Source organism: Dipodomys merriami, unplaced genomic scaffold (genome assembly GCF_024711535.1).
Source record: "Dipodomys merriami isolate MVZ:Mamm:240054 unplaced genomic scaffold, mDipMer1.0.p SCAF_32, whole genome shotgun sequence".
Lineage (NCBI taxonomy): Eukaryota > Metazoa > Chordata > Mammalia > Rodentia > Heteromyidae > Dipodomys > Dipodomys merriami.
Genome location: NW_027204715.1, coordinates 13,867,234 through 13,884,057, shown reverse-complemented (window position 1 = coordinate 13,884,057; position 16,824 = coordinate 13,867,234). Strand labels below are relative to the sequence as shown.

Here is a 16,824-nt window from a genome sequence, read left to right as displayed (position 1 = left end):
TATATTATTTGAAAAACAACATGTAGAAATAAATTCATACCTAAATCTAATCATACCCTTAATTTTATCTAGTGTTGGTCTGAGACTATAAATACCAAATTCACCATATTATTGAGGTGTTGATAAAAAAAGAAGAAGAAGAAGAAAGGCAGTGTAGGTGAGTTGTCATCACCAGAGTAGAAGAAATAAGAATGAATATTTATGACATTCAGGGAGCTATAAGGAGCATGATAAGAAAGAAAGATTAGAGAACAAAATGAAACATGAGAAGATTCTGCATACCAATGTTAAACTAAGTAGTAGAGGAAAACATGTGAAAGCATAGAACAGAGTTAGGTGGAATAGTACAGACCAGTTACTTCATAGTTATTAGTCAGAGGGATAGAGTGTAAAAAGAGGTAAGATAAATATTGATTGCATTTGTGTATGTGGTATGTACTTTGCTTTTCTACCCTGACCAATCACAGCAATTTTGAATAATGAAGTGCAGTCAGAGATATTAACCTCACTTGATTTAGTATTTTCCTCATGTTCTTAATCCCAATGCTCTTACTCCCAAATCACATTATCATAGTATTTTCTAATTGTGGTTATTACATTTGAATTGCTAAATAACTTATTACAAGTGATACATTTTGTTGTTTTCGTTCATGATCAATTAGTGTCATGTTAGTCAATGAATTTTTAGTTATTGACATAAAAAATGGAATCTGTGTGTGTTAAGGTGATTCCATTTCAGAACAAGAATGCAATTAGTGTTGGGTTTTCATCATTTTAAAGCTATAACAAAGGTCTCTGACAGAGCTCCATCTAATAAATTCATATGCAATATTCTGGAATCAAGCTTTAGTGTCTTCTCACTAATGATAATAATTTGGAAGCGTAATTACTAATCCCTCATGTAAAGCTTTTTTAATTTTTAAATTAGTATACATTATTTATGCAAAGGCTACATAATGATACATGGACTGATACATGGTTATATACATATCATGAACTTTGATCATGTTATATTCTTTTAAATCAGAAAAAATGTTTTTTGTGACATTGGTAAAGATAATGAATAGGCATAAATATAGGTTTTAAAAAGTATAAAATTATATACATATGTATGTTATGATTATAATTTAATAGATAAAACTATATGTGTATATATAGCACTATATATGATAACAGTCATATCTTTATCCATATAAATCACATAATACCTATCATCCAGTGCAGCCACACACTATACCATTCCTGTGACAAACTCTGTGAAATTTATCCCCACTTATCAATGGGCATTTACAATTTGCTCATGAGTTCTGAATTTACCAACAAACAGTCTATGGGATATTGAAAATTAAATTTACAAATCTACAAAACAAATCTAATATGTAGCTTGATGCTGTAACCTAATAAAATCTAAAATTAATTTATATGAAGAGATATTTTGCATTTGATCATTTATATTTATTTTATTTTGTATAATGTACAGGCATTGTATTTGTATAGTAATTCAACTAATTTACATGATAATATTTAACAAGGTTATACATTTGTGCTGAACTTGAGATGCAAAAAATAGTATCAAATTTGGATTGATGTCATTACTATTGACCAGGTTTTCATCTTTTTTTCAGTAGTAGATGCATTTGTTATTATTGTAAAAGTGATGTACAGAGTAGTACAAGCTACATAAGTCAGATAAAGAGGGCATTCCTTTTTGAACAGTATCACCCATTCCCTTTCTCTCTCCCAGTTTTATTCTTCCATTCCCACCTACAAGTTTTATAGTTCATGTTCAACATGAGATACAGTGAGTATCACTGCTACATTTTGTCAGAACTCAAAAATGTAAAGATGAAACAAAGTATATTTTCAAAGCATTACTGAAGATTACAGAAGATTCAGTTTGTATATATTAATCAATTTATTTATTGTCCATCTTGGGCCTTGAAATCAGGGCCTGCATCCTGTCCCTGAGGTTTTGCACTCAAGACCAGCACTCTTCCACTTTGAATCAGTGCCACTTCTGGTTTTCGGGTGATTAATAGAAGAAAAGAGTCTCCCAGACTTTCCTGACTGGGCTGGGTTTGAACTGTGATCTCAATCTTAATCTTCTGAGTAGTGGAAATTACAAACATGAGCCATCTGCCCCTAGCTTAAATATGTTTAATGTTATAATAGTTTATATATGGTAGAAAATATATGGTAGTTTATATATTTATATATATATACATAACAATATTTTATATATGTATTAATACATATGTATACAATTATGGATATAGGTGCCTACTTTATTTTAGCTTCACATCCAGTCATCATCTTGACCAATAAATGATGAATGTCTATGTGTCAATGCAGAAAAATGTCTGCCATTTCTTACATTTTACTGAGTTTGGAAAGGGAATTTTTATTTATTTTCTTTTTTAAAAAATTTTTGTCAGTCATGGGGGATTGAACTCTGGGCCTGGGCACTGTCCCTGCCCTCTTCAGCTCAAGGCGAGCGCTCTGCTGCTGGACCTACAGCGCCATTCCGGCTTTCTAGTGGTTTATTGGAAATAAGAGTCTCACAGACTTTCCTGCCTGGGCTGAGTTTGAACCATGATCCTCAGATCTCAGCTTCCTGAGTAGCTAGGATTACAGGTGTGAGCCACCGACACCCTGCTGGAAAGGGAATTCTTTTTTTTTTTTTTTTTTTTTTTTTTTTTGCCAGTCATGGGGTCAGAACTCTGGGCCTGGGCACTGTCCCTGAGCTCTTCAGCTCAAAGCTAGCACTCTACCACTTGAGCCACAGTGCCACTTCTGGCCTTTTCTGCTTATGTGGTGCTGAGGAATCGAACCCAGGGCCTCATGCATGTAAGGCAAGTGCTCTACCACTGAGCCACCTTCCCAGCCCTGGAAAGGGAATTCTTAACAGATATTAAACTACTTTAACAGTAATTCTTTATTGCTTGATTTCAAAACAATTTCTTTTCCAAAGTAATGTTCTAATTTTTTTTGTTTTGTTTTTTTTTAATTTAATTTAATTTTATTTGAGAGCATACTGTACAGAGGGGTTACAATTACATTGGCAGGATAATGCATACATTTCTTACCAAGCATTGCAGCCTCCTCCTTTGTTTACCCTTCACCTCCCTTCCCAGCCTCCCCCCTCCCCCCCACCCAATCATACCCCCCTCCCCCCCCACACCGACATTGTAAAGCTTGCTTTGACATGACATTTTGTAATTCTCCTTGTTGCAACAGGTCCACCTGAATCCTTAAACGACTTGTTTGTCCCCATCTCCTCCACATGTTATACTGACATCAAATAAAGTGAAAGCGGGGGGTTACACTGTGGGGGAGGGACATACAAAGCAACAAAGAAATAATCTTATAAGAATGGATCAAGAAAATGTGGTATGTATACACAATGGAATTCTATGCCTCCATCAGAAAAAATGGCATTTCCCATTTGTTAGGAAATGGAAAGGCTTGGAAAAAATTATATTAAGTGAAGTAAGCCAGGCCCAAAGAAGCATAGGTCCCATGGTTTCCCTTATTTGCAATATCTAGTATAGGTATGAGTCAAGCGGAAAAGGTCAGATAATGAGATGTTAGGAAAACGAACCCTTAAATATGTATTTTAATGTTTTCGTTGTAATTTTTTTTATTGTGAAAATATGGTACAGAGGGTTTACAATTACATGGGCAAGATAATGAGTACATTTCTTATCAAACATTGTTGCCTCCTCCTTTGTTTCCCTTTCTTATCCCTTCCCATAACCCCCCCACACACACATACCCCGTCCAACCCCCCAGCACTCTCTCTCCCCCAGCACCCAAGCAAAAGTTGTAAAGTTTGTTTTTCGACATAATGACATGTACATCTCACTTTTGCAATGGGTCCATCTGTATTCCTATTTAAACAATTTTTTCCCCTTCCCCTCCACAAATTATACCAACATCAAATACAGTGAAAACAGGCATTATACCATAGGGGAGGGACATACAAAGCAACAAAGAAATATCTTATAAATATGTTAAAAAAAACAATAGCAAGAAAGGAAAAAAAAAAAACATTTGAGTCCTTATCTAGGGGTTCATTCTACCTAACATCATCTTATCTGACCTTTTCTGCTTGTCTCAGACATATACTAATTATTGCAAATAAGGGAAACCTTGGGACCTATGTTTCTTTGGGCCTGGCTTATTTTACTTAATGTAACTTTTTCCAAGTCTTTCCATTTCCTGACATATGGGGCAATGCCATCCTTTCTGATGGAGGCATAGAATTCCATTGTGTATATATACCACATTTTCTTGATCCATTCATATACTGAGGGGCATCTGGGTTGGTTCCATATGTTAGCTATGGTAGATAATGCTGCAATAAACATAGTTGTTCTGGTAGCTTTAGTATGGTTTTGTTTGTGATCATTTGGGTAAATGCCCAAAAGTGGGATTGCTGGGTCATACGGGAGCTCTATGTGGAGTCTTTTGAGGAACCTCCATACTACTTTCCAAAGTGGTTGAACAAGTTTACACTCCCTCCAACAATGCAGTAGGATTCCCTTCTGTCCACATCCCCTCCAGCATCTGTTGTTATTGTAGTTCTTGATTATAGCCATTCTAACTGTGGTGAGGTGGTATCTCAATTTTTTTTTGATTTGCGTTTCTTTTATGGCTAGGGAGGTTGAGCAATTCTTCATGTGTCTATTGGCCATATGTAACTTTACACTAAAGCAGTGGAAAGTATTTTAAGCAATCTGGTTGATGAAAACTTTGTAAAGAATACAAGTGATATTTTTTAACATTTATATTTATTTTATTAAACTTTTAACTATTTTTATGTTTTCAATGTACTAAAATCGAGGGTTATGCAATTGTGAGATACATTTACTGCTAAAACTTGTTTAGATAATATAGATAGTCTTTCTGGAGAGTAATCCTTCAAATTTATATATATATATATATATATATATACATATATATATATATGGGTGTGTGTATATAAAATATATACATATACATACTTATATGTAAGTGTGTGTGTGCTTGTATGTGTGTAATATGTTCTTCCTTTGGTGAATGAATCATTGGTCAATTTCTGGCTATCAATTAGTTATATAAATAATGCTCAGTGGCTATAATTGCAGGTCTATTAAATTTCACTCAATTGAAATTAAAAGAGCAAGTCCTTGCAGACTTGCAAGGTAGAGAACTGAAATAAACAGTTATCTTCCTTTGACTCAAGATGCTTTTATCACTTAGGGAATTTAAAAAAATCAACAAACACTAAAACTTCTCTTGCCAGTAATAAAATTTAATGATGAATGTCATAAAACATGACCAAGATATAATAGGATATGCAGGTCATAGTCTCATTGTAAATTGGACAGAAAGATCTCTCAGGTGACATAAAATGTAAACAGAAATCTGAAGGAAGAGACAGTTCTTTAAACACAAAAACTGGGAGGTGAACACAGCATGAAAATATTTTTGAAACATCAATCAAGTAAATTCTTACATGAGTCCTTTGCACTTATACGTTGGAAAATGTGTAACAAAAACAAACCTCTATGTACATATCAACAATACTGTTTTTGTTCTATTAGGATCTTAAAACATCATTGTCTTAATTTTCTTCTTTAGTGTCTCAGAATAAAATTATGAAACATGGGTTTTAGTGGAAAATTAAATTTGCTCCGGAATTATATTCTAATACAATAATACAATATAGAAAATCCAAATATGTATAGTGTACCTATGAATATGTAGGCCTTCGTTAAAAAATCATTTGTTCTGTAAGCTGGATAAAAGAATGAAATACAGTATTTTTTATTCAACAAATATTTTCCCTTAATTTCATGTTCCAAAGCATCAATTTTCATTATTGTTCTTGAGATTCTCCCATTTAATTCCAATTTTACTATTATCCTGCCTATATTTGCTCTGTGGAGCAAGAGTATAAGAACACAAAAATGGTGGCCAGTATTACATGAGTTGAAATAAAGGAAGAAAGGCATTTTCTTATTTTATTTTTAACCTCAACTTTGATTCAATTTATGAGCACTGAGGCAGTATGTCATTTCACTGTATCACTTCAAATTCACAGTAACATTATGAGACTTTATAAATCTCTCCAAGGCACAAGATATTGGCATAAAATAAAACAAGATAAAACTATTCTTTCTCTACCCTCACATCATATTACTTTGAGCTATGTACACAAAATGAAAACACTCTTTGGTGGTATTGCACAATAAAGCAATAAAATACTAGTAAAGCCAGAATAAAATTTCATCCCCATCGCAAAGTTAAGAGGTGGTCTGCATTTATAGTGGGAAAATAGTGTTTAAAATGTTGAAAATTGCTCATACTGAAAAGATAAATGAAATGAGTTTTTTTCAAGAGCTGTGTTTATTGCATAAATGAAAATAGATGATATACTTACTATATAAAAATATAAACAGAAAGTTACCAAAGACAAAATATCACAAGAATTGAAAGTACCAATTAATTTACAGGCATAAGGTTTTCTTGTTACTTATTTAACACTTTGGGTAATTACAATGATAGATTACCTTTTATCCACAGAATTATTTAGTAGTGTATATAATTTTTAAATCAGTGATGTACCAATTCTATTATATATCTATTAAGAACACTCAAATATTGCATCACCTGTTTAAAAGGAAGAAAGGTAAAGAGATTGTCTGTGTATTAGAAGAAAAAAATATTTTTGAAATGGAAATAAACTTACTATTTTGCTTATAACTAGAATATTATTTAATTTCAAAGCTATGTAACTTAGATAACGTTAAATCCAGACTTCCTTTATTATAAATGTAGGTGATAAAATGCATTACTCTTCATAAGAACCCTCCAATATGTAATCTAACTTCTTCACTTGTTCCACTAGGCTTTTATATTTTATGTGTACTATTAAACGGTAAATTATCAAACAAACAAAAACAAAATCTTGTTTCCTTTCTGCAGTCTGAATGTCTAGGTTGACTTGACATTACATAACTTGGTAACAGCACCACCATGTGGTTAATTGTTTAATAACTGTTAAGAACAAAAATGGAGTATCATTTATTAAAAAATAACATACAAAATTGCCTGTATTTTTCTTTTTTTTTTTTCATTTTGTCAGTCATAGGGCTTGAACATAGGGCCTGGATGCTGTTTCTGAGCTTTGTGCTCATGGCTAACATTCTACCACTTTGAGCCACAGCTCCACTTCAGGCTGTCTAGTGGTTAATTGGAGATAAGTCTCATGGACTTTTCGTTCCTGAGCTGGCTTTGAACCACAATCCTGAGATCTCAGCTTCCAGAGTAGCTAGGGATACAGTCATGAGCCACTGGAGCCCACAACATGTACTTACTAAGATTGAAACAGTCCTAATTTTAGCTAATCTGACTTGTGTTATTTCAAAGATAGTGGTTGGCATTAGTATTTGTTTCTGTAAATACATTTCTCTCCTTATTGTCTTCCCTTTTCTTAAGACACTTTTCCAAACTTCCCTAGTCTCAGTTCAACATTCATCCAAAATTGACATTTCTTGTAATCTGTTCCAACTTCGTGCTCGATAATTTTTCAAGCACTGAGCAACTAACTCAGAATTTCTTGTCTGATTCCAGGAGAAATAGACCAACTCATATTTCTGCCTTTCTAGTTTGGGAAACCAAAAATTCTGGAAAGTTCTTAAGCTGTATCCAATTCCATTTGTCTCCCCTTGTTAAGTAAGACTTGACACTTTCCCAGAATCTAAACAAAAATTGAAGTCTTATTTTCTCTTTACCATCCTGAAGATGTGCCTTTCCACCACTAACATAGGTAGTTTCCTCCACTTAGCCCTGATCTTTCCTTCAATGTGTCCATCTGTTCAACAGTATATGAAAGAAACTATGTATTTGCATCTTTTTTTTTCTGGCTCCATATGAAGAACAAATAGTCTTTGAATCATATTAAATGATTTTCTGATTACATGTGAAGAGCAAATAGCCTATTTTTCATTTCCATCTTTTGTAAAAATTACACACATGCACATGTGCGCGCACACACACACACACACACACACACACACACACACACACACACACACACACACACACAGAGTACATTTCAGCCATTGCAAATAGCATTGCCTAGCGAGGTTGATCAACTTGACATGGCTATAGAAGTCCTGCCCCACACAAATATTTTCAGTGATTCCTTGCTGCTGTTAACCATTTTGCTCTTATCTCACTAAAGGCTTTTTTCATGTCTCCTTGTCAAAAATGTTCATTTCTTGCTTTCTTTACCAAATAGCATTATGATTATTCATGCACTCAGGTTTTATACACATTTGATTCCTCCCACTGTATTCTGAGCTAGGTATTATCTATAGCTTTCTCCACAGCCACACACAATACTAGTTATATAAAGTGGTTTGAAGTTTTCTTGATGCCAACAGCGTATTTTATGTTCATTTACACTTTCCATTGTGATAAAATGATTTTATTTTCACTTACAAACAGTGTGAAGTCCAATGTATTTTGTGAAATATTTAGAAATATAATAAAGTTTGACTGGTCCCATAAATGGGAAATCTGAAACTTTGAAAACATTGAAGGCATATGGCTTGCTGTAAATTATATTAAAAGTTTGAAAAACATTTATATTCTACCTCTATGTGGTTGACAAAGTTATCTCTCTTCACCAGATGGGTATGATTTATACCACATATCTAATGGATGACACACTTTTTTTCCTTAAGAAGTTATACCATTTAGAAATAATATTTTGTCAATTTTAGGGAAAGATCCCTAAAAACAGTAAAACTAAGTATTGGCTAAGTAATTTTTGTCATTCAAATATTTGCCTAGTTTTATTTTTGTCAGTAACTAGCTTTGTTTCATACATCCTTGTCATTAGCAAACAGTCACTGAAACAAAGCCAATAATATTCAAGCTGATTTATTGAAACCACACAAAAATTTTCAGTATTACATTGTAATGCAGCAATTGTTTTCCAAACATTAAATAGATTAAGATAGTTCTGCTAAATAAAACAAAGCTGCATGAGATATATTTCTTTGTAAATGTTTTATTTTGGCTGGTAATTATGCTTACTTATGAGATTATTTTTTGAATTTTTTTCTACGAAAAGTCTTTGGAATTTTGTTAAAAGTTAACCTTGAATTTAAAACACATGCACATTTCATGGCAGCGATGTTAGTTACTCATTCATTGAAATCTTGTCTGCATCAAGTAATTTTTTTTTTTTTTTTTTTTTGTCGGTCGTGGGGCTTGAACTCTGGGCCTGGGCACTGTCCCTCAGCTCTTCAGCTCAAGGCGAGCACTCTACCACTTGAGCTACAGCGCCACTTCCGGTTTTCTGGTGGTTTATTGGAGATAGGAGTCTCACGGTCTTTCCTGCCCGGGCTGGCTTTGAACCGCGATCCTCAGATCTCAGCCTCCTGAGTAGCTAGGATTACAGGCGTGAGCCACCAGCGCCCGGCTGCATCAAGTAATTTTTGAGTAAGGCATATGTAGTTTAGAGGCAGACTATTTGCCTGTGTTTGAGAAGCTCAGGGATCAAACCATAGCACTACAAAATTAGTAAGAGTGATCAGGCTTTGGTTGCTTTTTTAATGAACTATTGAGTCAATTATTTCCTCTGTGATGAGATACACTCACTGTCTCACATCTCCACCCAGACAAGAAGTGAATTTATTGATCATAATGCTAAGCTGTGGAAAACTTGACTTTCTTTAAAAAATAATACTTCTGAACATCTTATCTTTAGTGTTCAGCCTGGTACAATAAACCTACTTTATAAGAGTTTGTTCTTACTGTCTTTTCATTCTGGTGCAGTTTAATAGAGGTCTGTCTCCTCACTTCATGTTTTAAAAAGCATCCAGTCAATTTCCTATAATCATACATCACGTGATCACTCTTGTCCATTGTTGGCTTTGTTTTCCATTGTCAAGGGAGGCCTACTACACACTAAAGAGGGTAGAATCTCACTGTCAAAGGATGTATTTTTTGTGTCTTTTGTGTTTTTTATACTTTTTTTATTGTGAAAATACTGTACCGAGGGGTTACATTTACAGGAGCAAGGTCATGAGTACATTTCCAATTAGGCATCGTTTCCTCCTCCTTTGTTTTTCTCCTACCATCCCTTCCCTCCCAGCTCCACAACTACACTCCCCCCTCCCAAATTGTAAAGTTTGTTTTTCAACATAGTATCTTGTACATCTCATTTTTACTATGGGTCATTTTGTTTTTTTCCCTTCCCCTCCCAAACTGCACTGTTGGTGGAGTGTAAACTTGTTCAATCACTTTGGAAAGCGGTATGGAGGTTCTTTAAAAGACTCCACATAAAGTCCTCTATTACCTAGCAATCCCACTTTTGGGCATTTACCCAAATGTTCACAAACAAGACCACATTAAAGCTACCAGCACAACTATCTTTATTGCAGCATTACTTACCATAGCGAAGATAGGGAAGCAACCCAGATGCCCCTCAGTAGATGAATGGATCAAGAAATGTGGTATGTTCCTCAAAGTATGTAATTTTTGGGGGGATAACTTTGCTGTGTTGGTAAAAGTCACACATGTCGATCATAAAACCTGAAGAAACAACAACAACTGAATGTAAAGGCCGGCTCAACTTCAGCTACTATGGGTCTAAATTTGCCACCATTCAGGAAGAAGTGGTTATAGATGAGGGCTTTGATTTGGTCTGTTGCTTGTGGTGATTTTCTCAGCTTACTAGTTGGTTGTAGCACTTGTTTCTTTGTGGTTTTATGAAGGACACACATTTGTTTTCTTGGGTGTGTATTAATTGTATTGTGAGAGTTGGGATATTTTCATATGTGCATCTAATGTGCATTGGTCATATTCATCACTCTGCTACACTGGCTTATGTTCCATTGCCTCAGAAATCCCATTTAAAAAAATCTTATAAATTTTATATGGGTTTATCATGACTTTTCCACTGAACAAATAATATATCTCAATTGTGTTGTCGAATAAACAAACTCTACTATTCTTCTTCCAATCACTTATAGAGTTACCCTCAAATACCTCCCAAATCTATTCATGTCCTATAAAACAAAGTCTAGGTTCTGCATATGAATGAAAATCATCATTGGAAGCCATACAAAATTATCTAGCAGATGAACACATACAAAAAGTATAAATTCTTTTGGTTCATTTAGTTTGCCAGTCTTGTTTAATTTCTAAATAATCAACTCTGATTTTTATTGGTATTGGTCTTTTAGTGTCCATTCATTTCTTTTATGGTGTTTATTATTTCATTTGCCTGCTAATTCTAATTTTTTTAATCCCATACTGATGTCAAATGCCAAGCTTCTTGATTTGCATATATTAACTGTACCAAAGGATTTAGATGTGGTCATTCAAAACATGCATCTAATGTCCTTTGATGAAATTCACTCTCTATAACTTATTCTTATACTCCTCACCGCTGTTGTTAAGTAATTTTAATGGGTGTTTACATTTTCCACATACACATCAACTACTTTAATTATAACTGCTTCCCCCATCCTCTCCTTCAGCATTCTATTTTCCACTGGCTGTTCTCCCAAATCTTTCCTTATGGACACTCACGCTACTCCTGTCATTCTTTGCTTATTTTTTTTTAATGTCAGAACTTCAAGGATATTCCTTTGAAATGTCCAAGTTAGTCAGTGTTGAGTAAAAGTGAAGCAGAGAGAAAGATGTAACTCTGGATTCTGGATTCTCACTGAGAGCTGTATTTTGTTAAGTGATATTGCCTAGGGGTCAAGGTCAGGAAGAAGTAGGGTGACTTGGGATATTATTGTGGCATTTTTCTTACAGTTTTCCCCAGGTCTTTGATCGCTGCAGGATAGAAGTCTTCACTTGCAAAAAAATCTATATGTACAAAAGAGCTCTTTCATGTTTTTCTCTCTATCCCTCTGACCACCAATTTTTTGCCTGCTGTGTGAGGTGAGGATACTTAAAAGGCATAGACAGTATGGTAAAAAAAAATAAAATAAAAGAAGAGGAAAGGAAGACTTGAAAAGGATTCAGAATTCTCCTCTCAACTGTTGTGAAGGGTACTTACTCCAAAAAGTCAAGTTCATCCAGATAGCTGTAGTACATCTGCAGGTAAGGAACTGATATTATGATCTTTTCCAGAAGCAATTGTCTAATTCAGATATTCATGGGCATTACAATGTTTAAGAGAAAGTTGAGGGAGACAGGAGGAAGGGTGAACATCAATCTCCTTTATTCTAAGACAGAAGTTGATTCTGTCCATGTGTGTGTATGTATGTATATATATATGTATATATATACATATATATGTATATATATATATATATATGAACCAGAGCATACTAGTGGGCTTTCTGAGATAAAGTACACCTATAGTGAAATCATTAGAGTACACTTAATTAGAATTTGAAGACAATTATCATACAAAGTAGTCCCTTAAAATCTATACTTTATTTATAATTTATGAAAATAAAAAAGTTTATAAATGCACATTAATTTGAATTATCTGATACTGCTTTCTATCACATCTAGTTCTCTCTCAAACCTCTCCTAATGTATTCTAATAAAAAAATCTTACTATTCTTACAACTATTTGAAAAAATAAACAAAAAATAAACAAAAAAAACACTTTAATAAATATGATGAACAACAGCAACTTTAGTCTTCTTTCCAACTTTCGTCAGAAAAGGGTTCAGTCTTTGGACACCACAAATTATTTATAACACAATTTTTGTATTTGATTGAATTCAATGTATACTGGTTTCAATAGAGTTCTTAGTTCCTTTCTCTCAACTAAAATGTATTAAAGAATGCATTTTTATCTGGCTTTTGGTGTTCTTGTCTTGTTCAGGGGTGGAGTGAGTGAGCGAGTGAGTGAGTGTTTGTGTGTGTGTGTGTGTGTGTGTGTGTGTGTGTGTGTGTGTGTGTGTGTGTGTGTGTGTATTTGATGGTACCAGGCTTAACCTCAGAGCTTTGTTCTCTCTTGCCTTGCTTGTCCAGCTAGTTTTTGTATTATGGAGGGAGCCTCCAAGACAACTTTTTCTGTGAGATGGAATTTCAAGGATTTTCCTGCTTTGGTCAGATGTGAACTGCAATTTAATTGTTCCTAGCCTTCTGAATAGATAGGAGTATAATCATGAGCAGCCAGAACCTACCTCTGATCTTCTTTAGCCTTAGTTTAACTTTTTCAGTTGGTTTATTTTTTTGGTTTGTTTTATGGGATTTTTTGTGTCAGCATTACTTGCCATCTTCTTGAAAATAGTTTTTCTTCAGTCTGATTTTTTTCCAAAACACAAAAGTCATCATTTATTTAAGTCAAAGAGCAAGATAGATTTTACCTTCTATTTTTAGCTATCATATTCCTGTGAATGTCCTGAGTGACCATATTATTAATCGAAACACTAAGCCTACAATTATTTTCCTATGTTGGTTTCAAAAGGATCAAAATTTTCTATAAAAACAGGGTTGAACATGGAAGGAAATTTATTTTATTTACAATTATGATATGAATAAAGATATACATAAATACTTAAATACATAAGAAATTCATATGTATTCATTAATAAATTAGATCAAAGGAATATGTAGAAAAATACAAATATAACTCCCATTGAAATCTTCTATGAAAGAGACACAGGGCTTGCTAATAAATTCCAGAGCAGGAAGAAAGTATTTTGAACATTCTAAGTGAATGTCTTGTTTCTTTGTCTTGGCTCAAACGAAATACATGAGCAACATTCATATTTTCAAAGAGTAGAACAAAACCTCCTTTGCACGCCTCAGGTGTACTAAGGAAAGGAACAGATGTTCACACAGCAATTAGCAAATCATATGAATCGAACTATAGGGAATCACTACAGTAAACAGAAACTTTTAAAGGCTCCAGAAAATCACTATGATAATGTAAAATTTGTTGTCTTAGAGTTTCTGTGGTGATTAGAAGTCAGAGCTAATGGCCTTTAGTGTGTCACTTAAACAAAGTACCACCATAACAGTGTATTGCTAAAATATAATACTTTCACTTAGGGGAGTGATCCAAGTCATATTACAGTGACTATGCATGTAAATCCTGCTGAGCTATTTTTTATTTTGCCTTTTTTGTTATATGAAGCCTCCTTTAGTTTGTGTAGATATGTTTAAAGCCACAATTCTTAGTGATATACCTGACAACGCATTGCAACACACAGCAACGTGTAATTACCACTGTATATATTTAAGTCCTGACATCGACCTTGTTGTTTAATAAAAAACAGACTTCCAAGAGTACTTATTGGAAAATAATATTAATTTCAAAGAAGCAAAAATCATATTCAACATCCCTCCATTGTTTTTATACCTAGTTTGTGAATAAAATGTATGATCCGCTGAAAAATCCCATGTTATTTTTTCTCTAATTTTCAATAAATATCTTTGGCCACTAGGTGTCAGGATTAGATAGTAGCAGACACATTCTCTCCTCAGCCTGTTTTCACATGGGTTGGTGGACAATGAACAAGCCGATCAAATACCCACAAGCAGAGCTGATCGCTTCATTGTATCCAACAGATCAACTTTCCAAGTGGCCCAGGAACTTATCCACGTGCTCAGGCTTCTCTTAAAGTGTTGCTGGCCTCCCCTAGACACTCATCATCAAAGAAAATGGAAATGAGAAAACTACATAGTTCCTTCTCACTGTGGTTACTTTGGCGCACGGCTACAAAGCCTCTGTTCATCCCTCTGTTACCTTTCTAAACAAACGTGTCTCCTCATTTTGTGATTTATTTATTTATTTATTCTTTCTCCTTAACTGCAGGCTTTAGATTTCGAAACAAAGAAGGCATACACGTTTAAGGTAGAGGCCTCCAACATTCACCTGGACCACCGGTTCCACTCTGCGGGGCCTTTCAAAGACACAGCCACGGTGAAGATCACTGTCCTGGACGTGGACGAGCCCCCGGTGTTCAGCAAGCCGGGCTACACCATGGAGGTGTACGAAGACACGCCTGTGGGCACCATCATCGGCGCTGTCACGGCCCAAGACCTGGATGTGGGCAGCAGTGCTGTGAGGTGTGGGAAATCCACAGTCATGGTTGTTTTTATTGGTTTGTCAGAATAACAAAACCAAAAGCAAGCCAGCAAACCTTTGCGTTGATTGGGTTCCACATGGTCTGGAAACGTAAGGGCCTCATGCCAGGGCAAGAAGAGAAGGATAGGAGGAAGGGATGACTCGGAGGTGTGGGGAAGGCCCTGACAGATGGAGGGGGGAAGGGCCGATCATCCAGGCTCACAGAGCTCTACTTTCATCTACAGAAGGAACTTAAAAGAATCTCAAGGAATGAGCTTAAGTAAGATCAGACCCCACTGTCTGGAATACAATAGACATTCATAAATTACAATATCACTCCCTGCTTTAATCAGTGAATAAAATGAGGTGTTTTACACTTTACAATTCATAAGTAGGAGTATTTCCGCCCCTTCTCCATATGCAAAACAGGAAATCTGTCTTTCCTTTTGTTTGATTTGTTTTACTTTTTTTTCTGTACTAAAATGAACCCTTGATAAATGGGGGGGTATGTTTTTCCACTGTGATGATTGTATCTGCTGTGTATTAGATGGCTCTCCCTCCCTCCCTTTCTTTTCTCTTCCCTCCCTCCCACCCATCTCTACCTCATTAACTCTACAAATCGCACTAGCATTACTGCAGAATGCTAACAGTTCCCCCTTTCGCACTTATACTTTGATCCTGCAAGAAGTTTGAGACTCGTCCTGGTTCTGTTGTGTGCTTTCTGACACAGGCTTCCAATTTTGGGAAAACAAAACTGAGGTTCTTTCTGAACCTTTCATCACTAATGGATTGCATATGAACATGATAAGAAACAAATTAAGAAAGCATTATGGAGGCTCTGTGTGTTTGTGTTATTGTCGCTGTTGCTATTGTTTTGTTGAGGTTCTAACCCAGAATCTTGTATATGATAACCAGTGCTTTACTATTGATTGACAGCTCAGTTCTTGTAGGCTTTGAAATATATATATATATATATATATATATATATATATATATATATTCATTTATACAGAAATAGACATCTTGTAAGATTTCATACCACTAAGCAGTAACAAAAGCATATCAACCATACTATGATAGAATAGCACAATAAATGCATATAGTACAATCTTAAAGAAACAGTTGGAAACCACACATGCCTTTCTGATTACATCCATCTGAAGCCATCCCCTAAAGGCACTGCTATTCCTATCTCAGTTGTTTCAGACTACAGTATCAGATATACATAGACTGGCAACTGAAGTAAGAAATGCTTATTTCTCATAGTTGTGGATACTGGAAAATCCAAGTTCCAGGAGCCAGTAAATCCAAAATAAAGGGCAGTTTCCTATTTAGCATGTGATCATCTTTGCATATCCATATGAAGCAGAGAAGAATGTGAGCTCTATAAGTTTCATTTATCATATATTAATAAATTTATGAAGACTTCACTCTCCTGATTTAAGGTCATCTCTTAATTATGTCAAATTGGAGGTGAGAATTTCATGGTGTGAGTTTGTGAGAGAGACCAGACACCCAAATTTCAGTCTATAACATTCCTCCATGGCTAAGCAAGATTCAGGTGCTTCTCGTGGGCAAATTATATTCATTCCATCCCAATTATTTCACCGTCTTAAATTTCCATTCTACAGTCTACATTGTGATGTGCCATCTATATATCCTCTAACCCAGAGCAGGATGAGACTTGTAGCAAAATATCTTTCTAATACTGAGATTTTGAATCCAAACAAAGGGTGTGCTTCATAAATACAAAGGTGGCCAAGCACAGGACA

General features: G+C 34.8%; 1 protein-coding gene across 3 annotated transcripts in view; it reads left to right on the top strand.

Annotated features, from left to right (window-relative positions):
- Positions 1–16,824, top strand: part of Cdh12 (cadherin 12) — an 836,266-nt gene that overhangs the window by 782,882 nt on the left and 36,560 nt on the right. For all 3 annotated transcript variants that reach the window (XM_070042221.1, XM_070042223.1, XM_070042222.1), the window contains one exon: positions 14,801–15,054. In XM_070042221.1, coding sequence (XP_069898322.1) covers positions 14,801–15,054 — 254 coding nt within the window. The remainder of the gene's footprint in view (positions 1–14,800; positions 15,055–16,824) is intronic.